General features: G+C 36.3%; 1 protein-coding gene across 16 annotated transcripts in view; it reads right to left on the bottom strand.

The window, feature by feature from the left end:
• The window catches only part of ZMYM2 (zinc finger MYM-type containing 2), a 99471-nt gene that overhangs the window by 20985 nt on the left and 55513 nt on the right, over positions 1–22973 (bottom strand). For 15 of the 16 annotated variants that reach the window (XM_074816073.1, XM_074816065.1, XM_074816078.1 and 12 more), the window contains 4 exons: positions 22317–22432; positions 16372–16488; positions 15618–15768; positions 5517–5689 (listed from right to left, as the gene is read on the bottom strand). In XM_074816073.1, coding sequence (XP_074672174.1) covers positions 5517–5689; positions 15618–15768; positions 16372–16488; positions 22317–22432 — 557 coding nt within the window. The remainder of the gene's footprint in view (positions 1–5516; positions 5690–15617; positions 15769–16371; positions 16489–22316; positions 22433–22973) is intronic. The other variant, XM_074816081.1, reaches the window with a different exon arrangement.

The following is a 22973-nucleotide window of genomic DNA, read 5'->3' on the forward strand; positions in this document are numbered from 1 at the left end:
ATTTGCTGTGTCTCACTAAGTCTTTAAAAAATTGCTCACTTCTAGACAGTCAACAAAAAATTAATTTTATGCATTGATTTCACTTAATTTCAACCAAGTATTCTGCAAAACAAGAGCAGAAAGTGACTGAGACTCCTTGATGACTCTCTTGAACTGAGGACAAGTAGAGTTGTTTTTTTCCCCAAAAAGTTTGGTAGTTTTTTTGTTAAGGCACAAACAGAATCACTTCTCTCAGTATCAAATCAGAGCCCTTTAGTGTAAATAACTTTAATATTTTCACTATTTTAGTAGTTCCAGAACAATTTTAGATTGCAGTTATTTAGTTCATCAAAGTTTCTGTATGATTTAAAACAATAGCTCTCAAACTGAAGAGGCTTCCACAAAATCTAGTTAGCATGTAACTTGAAACTCAAAACTTTGTTCTTCTGTATCCCTACCTAAGCATTTAAGTAATGTGTCTTTCATCAGCTTACATAATAATTTCACGAGGCATCACTAAGACACATTTTCTCCAAAACAGATTCCACTGAATTTAATCAGCCATGTTATATATTATCTGAACAGTGGTAACCCCAGTTTCAGATCTTCAAGTAAGCGAATTGTTTGCAGTACTGCTTCCCTTGATACTGCTTGCAACCTCCATTCTAAAGCAGTCCTTAAAAAAAAAAAGCTTTATGGATACTCAGGAATCAAAAATAAATTAACCTAACAATATAGCCAGAAGAGCAAAGTTATGATAATATGCAACATAAAACACTAATACATAAAACCACACACAACATTGCAGTTATGCACAAGGCTCTGATGGCTAAAAAAACCCAAGGTCCAACTGTAGTTTTGACGACTCCAGAAAAGTATTAACAGGCCAATTAGTTAAAATTTTAAAAGTATTTAAACACTAAATTCCTTTTCTGTACTTGCACAGTCTGGCACCCTCCTCTGGCAATGTAGGAAATTCAGCTTGTGTTGTAATTTTCAAGTATTTAAGATGATATATCAAGAGACTCGATCCTAACCATATAAACAGCTTTAAACTGGGAGCAATTAAAGCTGTGGTGTGGCTTCAGGATCACACCAAGTGCCAGATGGCCCTGGAAGGACAGGTACTTGTCTTCCCCCTCCTCTGTGCAGGTGTCAGCAGTACTGCTTATGTATCTGCAGGGTACACAAGGTCAGGGACCTTACAGCACTGCGTTACCCCCATCCTCCATAAATTTTTGTTACATTTGTCACTTTGACTTTCTGCTGATGCTGATCCACAGTTCATTTTGCAGCAGAGATGTTCTCAGTGGGACAAAAGAGCAAGTAAGTTGTATTCTCGGAAGGGAGTAGGGACGAAGATGAAGTATGGAGTGTTGCCAAAATAGCCTGGATTTATCAGTTCAGGGAAACTGTGAATTCACACCTTTAATGCAAATGTATCTTCCAAAGCCACCAAAAGGCTGAAATACCAGTAGAAAAAAAAAATAATTCACTCTAATTTTAAATCTCAAGCCCACCTAACACTGACTGACAACTGACCCAGGTACAGAAAAGCCCACCTATTCTGACCTGCTGCACAACATGTAACTGTCAAAGCACCACTTTCTGCTCAATTTTCTGTCTCCTTCAAAGAAAGAAAAAGGTGACAAATCTCAAATGTAGCAACTACAGCTACCTGTAGCCTTCCTGCAACTGTTTTCTTCCTCTCCTGGTTCCGCTCTTTCATTTAGACCTTTGACTAAGTCTTTTATTGTCTCTCCTGGGCTGCTAAAGTATTTAGGTGAAAAAAATTGGTTTGCTTCCACATGGAAATTAATATTCCATAGCAAATCCAAGATTCCTTTATAAGGATGCTTCATTTCTCATCCCTACATTTGCTACACCGAAATTCTGCCATTTCCATCACCATGTTTGCAGTCAATACTATACATCCTTCCATGCACTGAAGTTTCCTACTACCTGGTTGCTCTCCTCACTTTCCTGACTCTGAAATTAACTGAAAGTGTGAATTCGTGATTTCCTGCTTTTTCCTTCCTTTCCCTTTTTATTCAGGATACTGGCACTACGTGTTAATTGAATCTCCAAAATACCTGTCCTTCATGTCTGCTCTATCTCTGTGTTTCCAAAAAGTCCATCTATACACTCTGTGCTCCAATCGCATGTAACTCCTTTGCCACTCATGACTGGTTTTTGGTCCAATTCTTCTCCCAGGGCCAACTTCAACATGTTCAAATGGGCATAGCGATTAGTATAAATCACTAATGTTTGCTCCAAAATTGCTTTAAAAACAAAGTTTTCACATGTGGGGCTTCCATTTACATTTTCAGTCCTCCAATGACCCGTTCCTAAATGTTATCCAACGGTTTGGACTGGTATTGATTTGACATAATCTTAGCTGTCTATTCTGAGCTCAATTCACAAAAACCAGGAAGCAAGAGATGCTTCCAGAGAGTGAGTGATTATAAGACAAAGGAGATCAACTGTTCTGAAACAGTACCTACTTGAAATTGAGATGCCTAACTATACAATGGCTAAATTCAGACAAGAGAAATTCCACAAGGTCATCTTGTCGACTTTACCATTTAGATTAATGCTGGCTCCACTGTTTCAAATTTTACCATTGTTGACAATCACTGCTATCTTAGCTCACCAGCCACAATAATTTTTCTATGCCTCAGACTGTAGTTCCCCACCTCCTACTTAGTCTTTGCTGAAGACACCTGACATCCACTGAATACACAGTCATCACTGTATATACTCAGTCAAATCAATACTCCACTGTAGCCTTGAATGACCTGTAAGCGCACTTCAGCAATGTTTCACAATGTGTATTTAAAGAAACAGATTTCTGTGCTGTTCTCAGAACGGTATACTCTTTTTCAAGGTACTTTCAATGCTCTAGTGTTAACATCAAATGATTGAAACTGTCATCAAACATCAGGCTACTAAAATATTTATATTTAAATTTCCCATGCATTTTTCAGATTGACATCAAAACCATAGCATGCAATTGAAGTTTACAGGAGGAACTCAAATAACTTGGGGAGCTAACCTCAAGACACCAAAAATTTTACCTCATCTTAGAGGTGCATGAACACCATACAGTAGAAATTTCCTTAGAACTTGTCACCAACTGGTAACTGTAGCTGTCATCCAACAGATGATTAGGACTGAACTACTCTTTTACATTTCAATCCCTCACATTAGGTTTGAAGATCACTTCTAGGTAAGTCTGATGTGCTTCTCATACTTCTAGATAAGTCTGTTGTGCTTCTATCACTGCTAACTTCTGGCTTTTTGAGAAGAGAATTTTGGCATTCAGGGAAGTTCTCCCATAATACTTAATTATTTTTAAAAGTTAAGATGTTTTCCAGATAATACTACATGAGAAAGATGTGTCCATAAAAAAAAGTAGACAAAGAAGATGGAGACAAACACTTGTTTAATGAACACAATGCTGGTGTTAAAACATTACTAGGTTATTACTACTTATTTCTCTTCATGTATACATTCATTGAAACTTCAAAATAACACTGGACATTGCATAAATGAGACAAAGCTCATACATATGTAACTATTCTTTTAAGAAGCTAACAGACAAAACAGCAAATGAAGTACAAATTCAGGGAGGGGTCCATATCTATTCTGTCTTCCTATATTTTGATCATTATCTATTTATGACTAGGTAAGAATATCAGCTAACAATGCACTACCAAATCTAAGATATCTGGAGTGACTTTTATAAAAGAGGGAGAAGTTACCCACAAGGATGTAAAGAAAAAAGAATTTTAGCAAGACACACAATTTCCCAAAGCCTATTACATGTCTTCCCCATGTAATAAATCCCAAACTTTTATAAACAGAACTGAATTAGGCAAAGGCTTTAAGTATTTGAAAAAAATGACAACAATTCAACATCATGTAACACTAGTTCCACTACCAAGCGTAAGATTCAAAAGTAAAAATATCTAACACTTCAGTATCATCAGAAGTATCAAAAGTCACTAGTCACCAGCAAGTCTGTTCAGATTAAATTGCCTTTTCATGGCATCATGTCTAACTCTCCTGTACCACAGTACCAACAGTATTTCTTAAACAGACTTAATGGGCCAATTAAGTTATTGTCTTATCCCATGGATCAGAAGGATAATCTGAAGTCAGAGTTTTCAAGTGGTTCTCAAACCTGAATCAGAGTACAAGCTTCCATAGAAGTTTATGTACATGAAACTAGTTTGGTATGCACACTCCCAGACTACATTCTTTGCTGAATCACCAAGAGATTTCTAAAGCACACCAAAGCTTTATTAAGTTCTCTATCAGAAGGCACTTTTTACGCAGGATTAAGTTTCACCCCATACCACAAGTTTTAATGCATATAGATTAAGTATTACTGTATGAAGTTAACATTTTAGTAAGTTTAAGAACTTTGAAGCCAAGCTTCGTCACCCTATTTTCACATGAGACAGAAGAAACACATTCTGGTCTTCAGGAATTTTCTTTCAGAATGTCTAACAGGACCCTACGTACATTATTCAAAATAAAGACTTTACAATGTTTGGCTGTTACATTTCTGGAACCAGCCATTCCAAAATATCATGTCTTCAGATTCAGTTCTTTTATGGTAGGTAGATCATCTTGAAATACAGGACTTGTATCTAGACCTCTAATATTTCAAGCTTTTTATTGCCTTCCAGGCTGTGTACAGAGTTTTGGTAAGGTGATGAATTTTGTACTGTCTTTTTTGCAATTGCATCCACAAGTGTAGTTCTTGTTTTGGTATTATCAAGTGTAGCTTTCCAGGATGTTCACACCAGAGATCAAATATTTTATCCATGGTACTAATCGCAGGTTAAACCCAGTCCAATTTCACCTTTATGTCTTTCAAAAAATGAAAACAAAAAACCTCTTAATGTGAACTCTTTGATGGTTGTGCTTCGTAAGGTAGTTAAGCTTCCAGAGATTTAGAAATAGATGCCATCTGTTTGATTTAAACTTTTATTAAAAATCCATTTGGTCTTGTTTTTCCCTTTGGCATCCTTTCCACTGGGAAATACTGAACAATCAAAGCCTCTGCAGTTCAAACTGTGGGAGAAGGGAAAAGGCAAAAACGGAGGCAAAAACAGGAACAAGAAAAACTCTGCTAACCTAGTTTATCATCAGTCAAATCAAGGTATCATCCAGCTGTTAACAGTGTTTTCAACATTCTGAATACACATTTAAGAAGTTTTGACAAGAAAAATATGGCATCAATTGAGGGGAAAAAATAGGAATTATAAAGTAACAAGTATACATAGTAGTTTCTTGGTTTTCTGTAACTCAAGACTTCCTTGCCAAATTAATAAAATCAGATGGTAGAAATGCTGCTCTAAGATCTAAGAAAACTCAAATGATGAAATTAATACATTTGCTTATTGTGTAGCAAATGCCTTGCTGAAGTAAGCCATATTTGCTGCACAGTCCTCGAGATATCCTCATATGTGCATTTTTGGTTTTTTTAACTGTGGAGCTCTCGTCAAAAATTCTGAGTTACTTGCCTTGTAGTACCAGTCCTGAAATTTTTTACAGCACTCTTCACTGCAGAAATCTCTCACTACACCATCAAGTTCCTTAGTTGCTCCCTTTTTGCACAGCTGTGAGCAGTAATTACAAGTAACACATCTCAGTCCTAACCGTCTTGCAAAGTCTTGTTTATATAGCAGCTTGCAGCCTGGAAACAGATTTTAAACATTAGGAACAAAGTAATTTTTACAGAGAGATATCACAGTTAAGAGTTACATATTGAAAATTAAATGAATACAATAACAGCTAACAATTGGGCCTTCAGACAAATTCAGGTTGTGTAATAGACTACATTTCAAGACATTTTTACCTGAATACCTTTCCTGCATAACTCTATGGTTACATGGGATGTCTGCATCTTTTCCAAAACACTACGCTTGAATCTGTGCTTATCAAATCCCTGAATATATAGTCGGAAAAAAACGCATAATTTTATTTTCATACAGACCCATGCAAAAGCATTAACTTGGAATTACATTGCTCAGTTACACATCCTCAGAACGATAGATATCCAGACAATGATGAGCAGAAATTTTAAGCTAGACAACACTATCCACTAAAACAATACCTATCTTCAAGATCAACTTATTTCTACTACTACTTTCATTCATATTAATACAAACCACTTAAGACAACAATTAATTTTTAAGAACGCTAACAGGTACAAGATGAGCTAAGAACTGAGGAGTTTCTTAAATATGACTATAAAGTAAGCAATGATCAGTACTAAGAATAATTATGCAATGATAGCAGTTTACATAGGAAATCTCTGTACGATTTGTATATAATGAATCTTTTATGTTCTTATTTTTCACATCAGGTGGGTTTTTTCCTTTTCGCATTTGCTATACAGTCATAATTTCAAGGTTGCCATAATGAGAGCTGTATTCTCCAATAACCTGATCCTCCCTCAAGCAAATTAGAAAAGACATTCTAACATATTAAATGCATTAAAAGATGAATACTGTAGCTATTACATAGGCTATTTTGAGAATATAATGTATTTAAACTACCCCAAATCTAGTGTCTATTCAGCTGATGTCTAAATCATATACTGTATATCTCTATAATTGTACTAATTTTACAGAAGAGAACAGTATGAGAAGATGAAGTAACTGTCTATATTAAACACTGGAGGGACAAGATAACATCTCCACAGACCTTTAATCTAAGGTACTGCACCTGTTTTTATGATCTCCCAAATATCACGGAGGCACCAAGACTCAAGTCTTCCAAGTGCCCACTCTGCTAGGGCATATAGTATAACACATGCAGACTTCTGTACTTCTGGTAAAATTATGAAATATGTAACATACATGCTGCATTTCCTCTGGCATACAGAATATAAAAATACTGTAATTAGAATGTATTCCATAATCTCAAGGAAGTGACTTGTGCTGCTGTCCATTAGGGTAGAATTTCTTATGTGTGAAACGTATTATTTTAAAAATCATTAAAAGCACAAGAATGCAAGTGGAAGCTGCAGCAGACAGCATCTTCCAAAACCAAAAGGTTATTGAGGAATTTTAACTTGCAATGCTACAAGGTTTGCTAACAAATTAATTGTACAAATAAGACATTGTAGATAATAACTGTGTTTTAAACTGTTTTTTTTTTTTTTTAGTTATATATCTGATTCTTCAAGAACAGAATAAAAAAAATTACTAACACACAAAACAGGCAATGCAGGTGGAAAGTGCCAAATCAAGCAATCATCCTTACAGTGCAACTAAGTCAGATGTTGAATACACTGCTCTTAAGGAAATAATAATCCTGAAGATATCAGTGTGTGCAAGCTATTAGTTAAAAGTATCCATTAAAGCACGGAAAATTTCTTGCCAGTGTTTTTTCCTGCTGGCTGTATCTCTCATTATTATACGGGCATCAGATTCTTTCCACTTCTTCACAATTCCAGAGGTAGCTCAGCACCACAATGTATCCTCCTCTTCAGCTGTGCCTTAGAAGAGACATCAATGTTGCATCAACCTTTCAAGACTGGCAGTAGAGTACTTCTACTAATCAGGTAAGCTGTGTGTACCTGGCTAAATAGTCTACAAAAAGTTATCAGGCAAGAAATTTTCCATTCTACAGCGAAACATCTCCCACATCTCTGTGACTCATGAGCAGTGAACATTAAGTAAGGGGAAACAAAAGGTCCAACATTCCAGCCCTTAAGACTAAATGCCTGAAAAGCATGGGTCTTTATATAGATCACTGCCTACAGGGCTTCTTGCTGAAGTAGGCCTCTACAGAAGATAGAAAATCCATCTTTATAAAACTTCAGATGTTGACAGAAGACTGTTACAACCCTGAAGAGTTCTAAAATGGAAGAACAGGGTTTTCTTTCTGCAACATTATGAGCAAAATTCTTCAGATTTGTGTGATATGCTTTTCAGTCTTTGTAATAGGTAACTTAATCCACCTGACCAGGGTACATTTGGTCGCTTCAAGATCTTGTCACTTCAGAAAAAAGAAAAACAAAATGCCTTTCTTCTCATAGAATGTATTTTAATTAAGTCCTTGGTACTCTGTGCATACCTACGATAAAACTTGGATTGGAATAGTAAGACTTTCTTTGAAGTATGGAGAAAGGTACTCGCCTTTGGCAAAACAGATCCTGACCTCAAACAACTTGGTCTTCGTGGTGCACAATGTAAATCCTGAATCAACAGAGCAGTAGCACCCATGCTGGCTTTGCAGATGTGACCAAGAAGTGGTCTTTAACTGACAGTACATTATGGATGAGCAATAAAAAAAGCCCTGGTTGTCTGATCTTTCCATTATCAACACTAAAATCCTGAGAGCTTGGCCAGCCTAACTCTAGTGGGGACTTGGGGTTCATGAGTATAAGCACTGCCCAAGACAAACAGCTGATAGTCCCAACGTTTTGAACAAAAAGATAGTACAGTCCTACGTTCCTCGGGATTTCTGCTCTACAGACAGACAAGTTACAGCGTGACCAGATGGAAACCTCTAGTGCTTTAATGCAACTCTAAGAGAAAATAGCTCTTAATTTCAAAGAAAAATGGAAGTGCAGGTCATTTGGTTCAAGCTACACAGGTCATCAGTAATGTTCTTCAGTAAAGTTCTAACAGAAGACCACCTGCAAGTCAAGAGACCATTAAGGAGCATTTTCAGACCAAGTATCTCTAACTCAAAATCTGAACCAAGCAAAAAAGAAGTAGCTGAGTATCTGCTAAATCAGTGTAAAATATCCTTAATTATGCTATTAGAATCCTGACTTCCAAGCAAAACCCAACACAAAACCTATCCCTTCTAATAGCCCTGAACTTTGGTTCCCCACATAAACTGTAGAGAGAGAATAAGGATCTTAACACATGCAACAGAGGCTTACTGACAGGACAACATGCAAGCAGTTCCTCCAAACCTTTATTTCAGGCATGTTCCAGGTCAACAGAGCTTCCTTCTCTTGGCAGACCCAAAAATTGCCAGGTCCAGCCCTGCAGATCTACCCATGGCAGGAAACATACTTCGCTTGACTGTCTGCAGACTCAGGGCAAGCAAGCTAGTAAGAACCTGATCCTATTCTACCACCAGCACCTACCTGAATTACTGGAAGTTCAGTACACTGACACATCAAGCAGCTATAAAAAAGAAATGCTGAACTAGAAACAATGCCTCAACACCAGTCTCCTTTTACCACAGAGAATAACATCTTTTATAGAAAGTAACTGTTCCATCCTAAAAGCAATTAGTTTTTTATCTTTGAAAGGCTGTACTTACTAGACTACCTTTCTCTTCCTCCAAGCTACATACAAGACTGGCTGTTCTCTCATCTTGTAATAACTTCAACTGTTATCCTTTAACAACTTCATCTAGAGAAGAATAACAGGTTTGTCATATCACAAGCCTGTAGTATCAAGAAGCCTGCAGCATCACAAGTGAGGTCTTGGAAGATTTCCGGAGCTACATTCCATCCACATCTTTCTGCTGCCTTCCTCTGTATTGATTCAAAAGCAACAGCCACCTCTTCCATATCCACATTCCTGTCATCCACTGTCTCTGGTTTTACAGTAAACATCACTTTCCTTTGGAAGACAGATGCAACACATCCACTTTTGAGTCCAGCCTGGATTACCATTAAAATTGTCCCTATCCTTTAGAGGCTGTGTATCCCACTTCCCTCCTTGTCTTCTGCTGAAGAACCTTTTATTATTATTCAACTCAGTTTTTATAAAGCCTGTTTATCCTAATATTTTCTGATATTAGCTACTAGCTCCTTCATTTCTCATCCCTCCTGCTCCCATCCAGTTAATCAGTTTTGGCTTGTTTTAAAATCTTTTCAAGTTGCTTATTCTTTCAAGTTAATAAGATGCATCTTTATACGCTTTGTACTTCTTGTGTTCATAACCTCAGCACCTTAAATTGTCATCACCCCTTATCTGCAATAGCCAATGCTGTCTTTACTTAAAGAACTATCTCAAACCTTTTCAAAGATATGACAACGGAGTAAACACCAGAGAACGCCAGTCTAACAAGGACCACTGTAGTCAAACAATGCACAGGATTTCACTTCATATTCTTTACCATGGTGGAAACTAGCTCTCTATGAACAAAAAAAAAATCTCAAGATTCTCCACAACCTGTAGTCAAATTAGAATTTAAATGATGTTACTTTAACAGTATCGATGTTCTCCCTCTAGAGACAGAGGGAAGATAAACATACAATCTCTTCCTCAGCATAGTTCTACCTTTTGACTTTTTCAACTACAAGAATGCTGCCAGGAGTATCAAAATCCAGGTTAACGAATTAAATTTTTCAAGTCATTCCAGAAGATACACATCCAACAAGCACTAACTGGAAACCACATCTACACAATCAGACTCTTCCACAAATAGAATACAGCAAGAACCAACTCTCCAGATCTTCCATGTGTGTTTGTCTGGAAGGCGTGGACCTGTGCTTCCTCTCAGCATAGCCAAGAGCCTTCATTTGGTGCTGCTGCAGCAAGGGAGACTGTCAAGTACTTCACTGCTAAGTATTGGGACTTCTCCAATTCAAATATTCTGCCTTTTTAACCTTAACTCATTTTTATCAGCAGAAAAGTATCTTTGAGCTTTTACAGTAACAAAATTTGTTTGGAATAGTCATCTGCAGCTCAAAGATTTAATACCAGACTAATAAATAAGACAACACGGCCTGAACAACTGCACTGTGCCAATCAGAGCTCTCTAACAGAACTGCCATGGATCAAACAGATGTCAGGGATGTCCCACTGTAACTACTGTCCAAAGCAGTCAAAGAAGATCGTATTCTCTCAGAATAATTCGGGCACCTCAAAATCCCTCCAAAGTTGACTTCCACTTTTCTACTAACCCGATTTGTAGGAAAGGAATACCTTCCCTCAGTAACAACATGACTCTTACAATTGTGAAAGGGCATTTTTATGGATCATACATTTTGCAGTATTTAAAACATGTTTTGCTTTTCATTTGTCCCCTTTTGTCGGGATGTTCCAACTCAGGACCAAATCAACCAAAAGAAAGCTACAAGGAAGTTGCTATTTCAGGTTAGAATTTACCTCAGAGGGACACTGTCAAAGGAAGTGGTAGAAGCAAAACCAAACTGTCTAACATGGTAGACTGAAGCTGAAAACATAGCAAGCACAAGTTATTTTAACATGGTAGGCCACTGTCAGAGCTGCAGAGAGGGAGGTAACAGCTCTGTGAAGCACAAACCCAAGAGCCTGTAACAGAAGATTTTTGTTATGCAAAACACTTAACTGTGATACGAAATTTTACATATACTAAATATCTTTTCCTCTAACTACATTCTACACTATTTACCACTCCCTGATAGCTTTATGAGGTCCTATTGCAAAGTAGCATGCAGTTAGGAAGTTATAATTATGCCATAAAATTTTTCATAAAAATGGGTGCTTTACTACTGTCTTCAAAAATTTCTGTATGCTTGCCCAAATTCTGTACATTTTATTTTTAAAAGCTGTATCAGTGTCTCTAAAAATAGATAGCTGACAATGTAAACTATAAAAAAAAGCTGTCTTTAAACAGTTTCTGTAGCTCTCATGTTTAACAATAATGAAACAAAACATCAGGAATGAAGAGACTGAAGGACTGATGGCAACTCGCTTCACCTAGAGGAAGAGCACAGCAGCTCAGCGTGGCAGGGCCAGCCTACCAACCTTTACTCACTGCAGTTCTCCACACAATGGAGAAGCCCGGCAACTATAACTAAGTCTTAGCAACACTTCATATCACACATCAGTTTTGAAACCAGTTTGTTCATGTTTCTAGTAACAACAGGAATGGCTATAAATTTCAGGTAATATCTTAACTGGTTGTGAAACATTCATATGTAAGCACCTGTATAAAATTTAACACACTCATGTTTAGGCTATTCCCACTATCTGTAATGTTTTCATATAAATCTAAAAATTAATCAGCTAAAACCCAGTATACTTCACTGAACAATCCACTGTGCAGCAGTGGTTGGAAAAATGCCACTCTAAAATCTACAATGCTTTAACTAAATATACACCTTTCCTAGACATACTCAGTTCTGAAATCACTCAATTTCTTTTTCCACTTGTCAGCTCTACGGTATTTCAAAAGGGATTATCGCTACTTAGATGAAATATCAGAATTGTCTTACACTGCGTTTAATTTGCAGAATTCGTAATTCCCAAAAACTTACTAGCATACTCTCAGGATGACAGTACAACTGATAGTTTCACAGCTGTCTTATCTATATTATCCATTTGAAAGGAACTCCCAAGCATCAGATAACTGAGTTACTCCACAACTTACTGACCTTCTCCTTCCAAGAAGCACACTACTGGATATGAATCAGGGTTATTAAAATTCACATTATAAAATTATTACAAAGCCTGTGTTATTTAAATCATAACACTTACTTCTACTGAAAAAATGTATTAAATGCAAAATAAGTCTAAAAGTAAAAAAAATTATGGTGATACTCAACATAAAATAGTTTCATTGCTAGATTGCCAAAGACTGATTTGTTCTCCTAGACCCTCAGAAGGGATATATATTAAAAAAACCCCAAACTCAAAAACTTGAAGGATTAAAAACTTGCACAGCCTATCCTCAGTTGTCACTCATGCAACTATACATACATAAAAATCCACAAGCAACTTTGATCTTCTCGCTTTAGGATATATACATCTTATTTAATTTAGATACTGGTATTTTAGAATGAGGCATTCTAGTGGCATAACACCCAGACAGTTTAATTTCCAGAGCCTCAGCACCAGGTGAACAGACTAAACTCTTTCAACTTGTCCGTTCAGGTTGTTCTTTCCCCACATAGCACCCAAGTTTTGGACAGAAACAGAAAAAGCATACTCTAATCCACAAAAGAATTAATAACCATCTTTAGCACAAATGATAAGTCAGTTCTATTTACACCTTATTGCAATGGAAGTTTCAGCTAGTCACTGCACATATTTTTAAATATCTCAAGAGAAACATATAAAGAAATAGAGTTGGAATGAAACTGCACAGAAATACTGATCCCAGAGACTTCCATGTGGATGCCAGGATTTGTGTGAAAAGATGTATGTATGTGCATGCGTAAAAAAAACTCAGGCATGAAGAATGTGAGTGAAGGAGTGATGACATCTTCAGTACTCTGGCTAGGCAGGCATAAGCAACCAAGGGGTATTTGTGGTTGATCTTACATAAGATTTCCCATCAGTTTGCTTGAAGACAAACAAATAAGCACTCCTGCAGAAATTTCAACACCTGTTTAAATTCTGTTGATTTTATTTAGGAGCCTTCTTTTATAAACACACACCTGAAATATTCCAGTATTTTCCCTCGAGAGTTCAACTTCTTCCAAAAATGCCAATAACTTTTGTGACTGAGCACCTTAGGTTATTTCTTCTCAAACTGTAATACATTGTCTTCTGGTGAAGAACAATTGCGTGCTCAACAAAATATTCTATGTTGGTGAAGTTTCTTGGAACACTTTGCAATATCAAAACCAGCATGGCCTCCATATCCAGCAAGTTTATTTGGTACGTCTACTAGTTTTTCTACTTTACAAATGGTTGGACATATTTCTGGAAAAAGGCTATGACATCAAGGGAAAACTGGTAGTGTTTGGGTGCCTGGAAAAGGGGGAAGAGAAATCTATCACCTCTGATGATGGAACTTCTATTTGTTGACCTCCACTCAGTCCATCTAAAGACCTGGCCCTCTCCTCCCCACATCAGATCTGTTAACTCTTGGATTCTACTATTTCTGTAGCAATCAATGACAATCATTGGTTTTCCTTTACAGTACAGGACCTAGGTTGTTTATACAGAGCTTCTGTCCAGGTCAGCAGTTTATTTTCATCGGGTAACACAGACAGCTTTTTTCATATGCATCACAAAGAGACCTAAGCTACAGCTAGCAGGTGTGTGCCATATTTATTCAAGTTACATTCTACTTAATGGTGCTTTTGATTACCTCCTCTCTATTACTCAGTTGTTCACATCACCACAGTAAGCCGATACACTTTGTTTTAATGGTAACATTTGGCGTATTCATCCTCATAAAGATCATCTTTGCTGTCAAGCTGGCAGTCCAACACATGCAAACTCAGGACACACACTAGTATGTCCGGGAATGGATTCTCCCCATTTAGTAACTGTATTCATGCAGAAGAGTGCTTTTTTTCTCTCCTTCCTCAAATTTTCCAATAGAAAATACAAGTCCTCACTTATTTCAAGTGCTCTTGTCCAGAAGTGTATTTATGGAAGTAGTAATACGGCATAGCTTGCGCTATGAACATTACTGATTTTGTTGTGACACCTACCAGGCTTTAATATTAGGGAGTCATACCACCAGGCTCTAGTATTAGGGAGTCCTAAGCATTCACAGTAATACCAGCATATACTGTAATCTCCAGGCCAAAGAAGTTTTGTCTTGTCTTTGGATATATTATGTGGAATAGTTTTATTCACAGAAACAATTTCTAGTCAAATGTTAATCGAGCACTGCAATGATACACTGTAAAACTGGGCCTTGCTTTGTCCTTTTTTCCTCTCCAGCTATCACTATACAATCCAGAGCACAAAAATAAAGTAGTGATGGCAAAGAAATCTAAGCCACCACAGTCCATTCATCAGAAACAGAAGTCCAGAGCTATGAGGGAATAGCATGGAAGGAAGGCTGCCCCCAGCCCCACACTCCATCCCTCTCCAGCTTAACAGGATCCTGGTTCAAGTAAATTGGTACATCTACTGTTTAATCTTCTTGAAAGCAGAGATCTTCAGTAAGGTTTATCAAATTATAGTGAAAGTGTTATTATAACTGAAGAAAAAAAATATTCACTATATCCTCCAGGGACAGGTTATCCAAACTTGTAGTTAAACTTCTAAGGTCAGGATTAAATACCAATATCAAAGGACAGCTCACCAGAAGTGGAAAGGATAGGTTCTTGTTATGACTGTATTTTGCTGTTTCCTTTAAAACAGTATTTTAATGCAACTTAAAAGAATCCTATGCCCATATAACTCCTTTTTAGTTTTTTTGAAAAACCAAATCATTAGTCAGGAAAATCATAATGACAGTAATCAACACACCCTGTAGGCATCATTTGAGTCATTGCTTGAATAACCATTCTAAGCCAATATAAAATTTCCACTGTCGTATTAAATTTCGAAAATACTAATCAAAAAGAAAGCTTGGTATTCCTCAATGCAGTTAAGTGTTGTACAGGCTCTACTGCATAAATTTCAATAAACGAATTTATGTATCATTTTTGTGCATACATATATATGCATGTGCATACACATGTGCATGTGTATGTATTTATACACACATACCTCCCTAAGAGTGTTGTCCACTCTTCCTTAACCTGGAGTAAGTGGTGAAAAACTCAACAAAAGACCACAGAAGGAGCTCAGATAAATTAACAGGTACACACACTTCATTAATAATAATGAAGAAAGTTCTGTTTTAGCCTCAAGTGCAGCAGAATGAGTTGTTACTTTAAATTTTAACAGTAAATATTAACATAGTATTTCAACTGCAGTAAAACTACAATGACCAATACCTTAGGCAAAAACCAAATATATACATACCTTCACTACAAAAGGGTCTTTTGATGCCAGAGAAATTCACCGTCTCGTGCAGCGTTTTCTCTTCTTGACAGTATTCACAGTATGTAACTATGCAGTGCAGTTTCTTATAATCATCAGAACATGCTCTGCTGCAGAACTGATACACTTTGTTCTAAATGCAAAGTTGCAAAGCATCACAAATAGGGTTAATGGATAAAATCTTAAGGTCTGGATAGTGCAACTTTAATAGTCTGCCATTAGGACACAACTTTAACATGCAAAGTAAACGGAAGTGCAAACACACAATTAGGGTACGACTTCTCATGCTAGAAATTACAACTCTCAAGCTGACAGTGAGTGCTACAAATACTCGTAATTTCATATGAAAATGCTAAACAGAAATATGCCAATCAATCTTAGCACATCCTGTTCAGATACTTCTCTCTGTTCACAGAGAAGTGTAATAATGGTCTATCATTTCTACAGTCATACCATAACCGAAGACGAAAGCAGATTTCAAACTTACAGCTGATCTGAGAAATTACATTTTTATTTAATTCCACAGATGCTTTTTTATTTGTTATTTATGAACACAGACTTCTGCTTTTATCCACACCGAAGTTAAATAATACTCTACAGAACCAGGTAGATTTTTATAAACTTAAATTTTTAAGCTTCAATACCTTATAAAATAGCTATCTAGAAAAACTGTATTTGAGTTACAGGTTTAAACACTTCATTGTCATTCTAAAAATAACACCAAAACCCCCCTTACCTCCCATTCCAGTACTTCTGGCTTTGAACAAAAAGAACTTTTGCAATAATTACATTTCAACTGAATATCACTGGGAGACACAAACTGACCATTTGCTGAAGACTGCACACTAAGAGTCTGAAAAACATAAATATATATACACATCACTAAAAAAGAAAGTTACTTTTAAAACATGTTTTTTTCAGTTAAGACTACAGTGTTTGAGAATTTGGGAGTTTATAAACAAACTCAGGAGCACTTCTGGCAAAAGCACAGCAGGTTAAGTCTTTTCCCTTAATTCCTTTTCTCTTGTCATCTTAGGTTTTCCAATCTCGAATTTTTACCCTTGCTTCCACTGTAATTACTTTAGGTCATATTTCTTTTACCTTACCTTTCTAATGCCTATTATTTAAGGGTAGTTATAAATGCCAAAAAAAGTATCCCAAAACTGAACACCTGTTAATCACAAAACATGTATTTTCAGATCAATATATTTCACAGCTTGCTTTATGTTTGTCACAGAAGTTCAAGGACCTACAAATAATTTCAAATCCAAACCTCACCACGGCAGATTATCAACACCTTACCTAAGCATACCACTTGAAAATACAAACAACTTCTACTTTACAGTAAAAGGTGTTCAGTGAGAAACTCTGCATCTACTCAAATTAAGAGAAAACTAGCTAATAGTCCTAGCTGGCCTCAGTCACCACGGCAGGAAGATGCAATCATTCAAACAGCCAATCCTTAAAAAATTAAGGGTTTTCAGATGGAGAAAAATATCACATATTGCATGTTTATGTATAAGAATTTAATTCTGTAACTAATTCACTTAATGCATTTCTGATGCAATCAGTAGACCGAGAATTCAATTTTACCGTATCTGTACCCTTCCCATATGTCCTATATGCCTACGGAACATTTTTGCACATTCCCTAGATCAAGCAACAACTATTGGTGTAATACGCATGCAATGTTCAAGACAAAATTTGAATCAATAGCGATCAGTCACTTGAAGAATCCAGAGAACAAATTTCTTATGTCCATTTTCTTAACAAACTTTCCAACACCGTTTGCAACAAGACAAATATATTGAAAGTTCTCTTCAGACAGATTTGTTACTGCCTTCTCTACCTTGTAACATTGAGAATTTTAACATCTTTTTTTTTTAAGATTTAATTTAATAACATTAATTTTTTTTTTAATTTTAACATTAACAATCCTGTAACATTTCTGTTACAGGATACTTTTCTTCAGACTCTCTAAGGGTTCACATGCACTAGAAAAAAAATTGTGATGAGAATGATTACTGATATGTACCTTCACGTAAGTGGACCAGTACTGCTGAGTGTTAGCTAGCAGTGCAAAAGTATCATTTTATGCAGATGCACTGATTCCGTATCAGGAGTTTGCAGACATGAAGCAGTCACGCGCATTTCCGAATCACGGACAAGACCCGAGAACGAAATGCCATATACAGCAGAAAAGATGCCAGCTTTATCCCAATGTTCCACTGTCCCATAAAAACTTTTAACAGTCTGATGCCCAAATGCAGTATTGTCCTATTTGTCCCCACTGTATCCAGCAAATGTCCCTGTGGTGGAGAGGGGTTTGCTAGACTTTGGCTGCTCTAAATACATAGTTGAAGACTTGTACTAACATGGGAGCCACAAAGGCATTTTAAGATCAAGGTCCAATCTGCATTTCTGCATTTGCGGGTTTCTTCACAGAGCAAACACCATGCTCAACACGTGCTGCCATATGGGTTATGTAAGCACAATGGAAGTCCTAGAAGTTCTGGTTGAAAACAAGAAGAAATCAAGAAGCAAGTATACCTACCACCTCCAGTTCAGGAATGAAGGAGATATTAAAGAACTAGCAGATGTGACTTGTACAGAAACACTGAAGACAGAAGGAGGAATTAAGATGAAATATATTAAGTACTCATCAAAATTAAAAGCAACTGTATTTTTTTATGTTTGTAATTACCTTTAAATATGGGACCAAAACACCCTATTGTGAGGGCTACAAGTAAAACAAGGGTTTTTGTTGTTTTCTGATGTATGGCACCGTTAGCTTCTTTTATTTCTTTTCCTAACTGTTTGCTGTGGTAGGCCCTACATAGTCTAGGGAGCTGGTAATTGAACAATAACAAAAGCTAGGTATGTGAGAACAATGGAGTTTGAGACTGTTTAAAATAAAAACCTTTACATCTAACTGTAGATAAGAAAAAATCTAAACAATTTAAGTATTACTGCTTCTAAAACAAAGCCAGTGTTTTTCATCGTAAACTCCTAAGGCTAACCATTTTCCCACAGAACTCGGCAAAGAACTGAATTCGTATTACTGAAAGCTCTAAACCAAGCAGAAGGTGGTAGTAAAACCAAGAGTTAATCACAAGACGACTTTGTATGCCTCCTTAAAGGATTATCTTGATTACAATTAAGGACTGCTTCTGTATAGTATTTTAATGTGTCCAAATGACACGCACATAGTATTTTCATCATCTTTCTTTGCCTCTAACTTACAAGATGCTTTGAATAGAGAATATATTTAGGTATTATTTGCAGCAAAAACATCATAAATTCACTAAAATCTTTCACAGGTCACCCTAAACAGCAAGGTTTTATTGATGTGCTTTATCAAAAATATCTTTGAGATCTATATAGATATAGACATATATATGCACTTTTAAATATCAAAAAATAGTTACGATTGTCTGACTTTTATTGAGCCTGCCCTGAACAACAAGAGCATGGGAAGTGCCAAGCAAAATGAAAAATCATTGTGAAGTCCTTTTCAGCATTCAATGCAATCACCTTAAACTGCTCTAAACTGCCAAATTGCTAATAAACAGTAGGCAGACACAGCCTAGGACTCTTCTCCAAAGACCAGCATAGCAGCACAGCTGCTGGCCTGCCCATGCCACTGCAGCATAAACGACAGAGGAGTTATACTTGCTCAAATTCTGGAAGCATTTCTGTACATAAATGTGTATATGGAAGTGCTAGTAGGCAGCCAGACTGTGGTCAGGTTTTTTTTCAAGTTTAGAAAAAAAAAACTTTGAAAGAATCAAGTTGTTCTTAACGTGAAAAAGAAAAGCAAATATGTATGAGGAATCTTTTACATATGGTCATTCACTAGGACTGTTCCACAAGCAAAATCAAGGGCACGAAATTAAACAGCAAAGGAACCAAACACTCCCCTCACACTCATGCACATACAGAGTTTCCAGCCTCAGCGTGGAAGCTTCAGTTATTTTTATGATGATCAAATCTGGAAAAGTATTTCTGTAATAAGCACGTCAACCTTCCTCAACACTTCCTGATGCAAAATGCTCCTTTTTTTAAATATATGTATGTGTGTGTGAAAGACAGATGTAAGGAATATCATGACAAACACAGACATCATAATGATGGTGACAGAGAACACATTAGTGAATAATCAGAGTAACCTGCTAAAACCCACTGTACTTACAACGCTTACACACACTGGTCCTCCAACTCTCCTAATACATCAATAAGTTGAAAAAAACTTTTTAAATCAAAGCTTTAGCACGAATTTTCTGGAAATTTTGCATAGACTCATGTTTTGCAAGATAGCTTGTAATTTAAGTCACTTAGACAGTTGCTAACTTTGGGAAGACACTTGTACTACAGCCTCCACAGTTCACAATAAATACACTGGCAGTTTATTTTTCCTTAACAGACAAGTTCGGAGCAAGATCTTCAACTGATCAGTAAAAGTACCGATAGCACAAATGCCTTAAAACAATATAACTGTGGAACAGGTCTGTCCTTAATTCTGCAGTAACATCTTCCAAGACAGAGCATGAAAGAAGACAAGATACAGTCACACTATTCTACCATCAGCTACCAAACAAGAATCACATCAAGAAAGCTATTCTCCCTCTTTCACCCTCTTTCTTACAAGGATGAATGCTCTTGCAAGCTGTCTGCACAGAAGAGAATATAGATGTGGACATAAGTTGCACAACAAGCAGCTCAACTGAAACTTTCAAATACTTTAATACATTGAAACAACAGTTAGCTAGAAACAAAAGATTATTCATAACATAAAAAGACAATCTAAGTACTGTTAACAAATTGGGAATTTAAATATTCCAACCCATTTGTAAAAAAAAAGGGCTAAAATTTTTGCAGAAGGGAGGCACAGACCTTAAATAGTAGTTACTCTGTTCTGAGGAGGGTAAACCCTAACAAAGGAAAACGTATAAGAAGAACAGGCACAGTAAGAAAAAGGGATGAATATAATTCCAGAAAATTTAAACCAGTTATCTGCATTAGTAAACAGTGAAAAATATGGAGCACCATAGTAAATTAGTTTTTTCAAAATATCATTGCAGAAAGCACTGCAATTGACCAAGTAGATTAAACCATTTTCTCAATTTAGGTTCAATCTCTTATGTGTCACTTAGGTATAAAAAAAGCCCCAAGGGAACACATACAGTCTAATGCTCACATGGCAGTATACTGTCCTTTCCACCTAAACACCAAGTGAACAGAACAAAGAAGCCATTCTTATATAATCAACTCTAATCTAATGGTGAATACACTTTATTCTTCTAGACAGTGAATACATAAAAACTACCAAAAACTAGAATTCAACAAAAATGTTTGAGCAAACTAACTGTAAGCAAGTGACCACCTACCCATTCTTGGTCTTCACTAGAAACTCACAGACTGTATGGCTGCTCTAATTAAACTCCACTACAACACTAAAGAGACAGATCTACACGTAGCACTGAAACTACAACAGAAGCATCAGCAAGGTTTCATGAAGATCAGAAACCCACAACTAGCATCAACTGATCCAGCAGTTATATTCAATAAGGTTGACTTATCTGCAAATCCAAGTAGGCCCAGGCTATATTTGTCATTCACTAGCTTTTTTTTTTCCTCAAATAGCAGAAAGGTTTTTTTCTGAGAGCTCGTGGTCTTACAGTTGATTGCAGCCCCATGTAGAATAAAATAATGCCAAATGAGTTTGCAAGAAGTATTATATATTTGTCATTACATACTAACAATCTGCATCTATTTTGTTAATCAGTTCCACTGACAGACATCTACTAAATTGGTTAGGATGGAAGCACAGAACAGAGCTAGATGATAGAGGTCCTATCCAGGGTGTATTAAGGAAGCAATTAAGAGATTGATTTGCTTTCCAGTTGACAGAAAACATCAAAGTTTAATGACAAATGGGAAAATGGGCGTAACTGTTCAACAACATGAGGCAATTATCAATTATACAGTGCACATCTGGAAAATCTATTTTATGTACAAAAATTGGAATGTTTTCTTTAAAAATGTTCTTTGATCACCTAGATTAATCACTACAACACATTTTACACATGCTTTAACCTTAAGTCATATTAAAAATATGACGATTTCAACAATCATAGCAGCCTCTTCTAGTGTGCCTATCATTAGGCTTGCAACACTCCGGTTTCTGGACATAATTTAAACTGCTACTTTCATCAATAAATGTTCTAATCACTTAGGCTCTAACCTTTAATTTCAGAGACAGTCACTATTCCCCATGACACACCTTTGTTAGTACAATATTCAACAGGAGAATTTTGTTACAGTATGTAGTAGAAAGAGATTAAATTTATTGATCTTCAATGCAAAACAGCAAGGCTCATCTCCATAAAGAGGCTGAGGTGGTAAAAATAAGATGAGCAGAGATACTGCTTTGGGTTTTCTTATGGTATCAAGGAGAAATGGGTCGTTATTATCCAATTTTGTAAGTTTAAGATAGGAGCTAATGTTATCATTATAAAACAGTACTTTGATCAAAGAAATTGTTATGATCCAGAAGCATCTGTTATGATAATTATAACTGAACTGTGTATATACAAGCAAGTTAGTTTAATATGCAAATACTTAACACAAACACAGGTACACAAATATTTAAGGAGGAAAAGATTTAACACAACAGCTAACCTGAAATTTAGCTACACAACTGGAACTGCAAAAGTTGTACAGTTTTCCATCAGGCATTGTGGCTTGATATTGAGGTAAAGAGTTTCGTTTACAAAAGTGGCAAATAATTCCCATACCTAAAAGAAAAATGTAGTTTACAAACAAAATAAACACAAAATAGTAGTGCAAAAAAAAAAACCACCCTGGATTACAGGTCAGCTCTTCCCACCACTTCAATGTAAAAAGCTAAGATTTGTCTCTTTTCCAGTTAGCTTCTACAAGTCAGATAAAAGAAATTGCAGAGGTTTTGCTGAATTCTTCCATTAAAGATCATCATTAAATATGAAATTGCACCTTCTTCTGTAAAATTCACCAAAGCATTTTCAACTTTTAGTTTGCGGAATTGAGATTTATGCCAGCTCTGCATATCAAAGAATACATGTTTTGAGTTATTTACCAGTTCCTCTCACCTAGATTAAAAATTTTACCTAGAGAATATCCATATACATTGTAACTACCTCTATCCCTCTCCAGCTGTTGCTTGAGGAGATAAAATGGGGTGGGGTTGGATCATGGACAAGACAACAGTAATTCACACATGAAAATTGCACTATCATCTACAGGGGCAGTATCACTGTGACACATCAGAGCACATTATGTCTCAACATTTTTTTCTCA

This window comes from Strix aluco, chromosome 2 (assembly GCF_031877795.1).
Source record: "Strix aluco isolate bStrAlu1 chromosome 2, bStrAlu1.hap1, whole genome shotgun sequence".
Taxonomy (NCBI): Eukaryota; Metazoa; Chordata; class Aves; order Strigiformes; family Strigidae; genus Strix; species Strix aluco.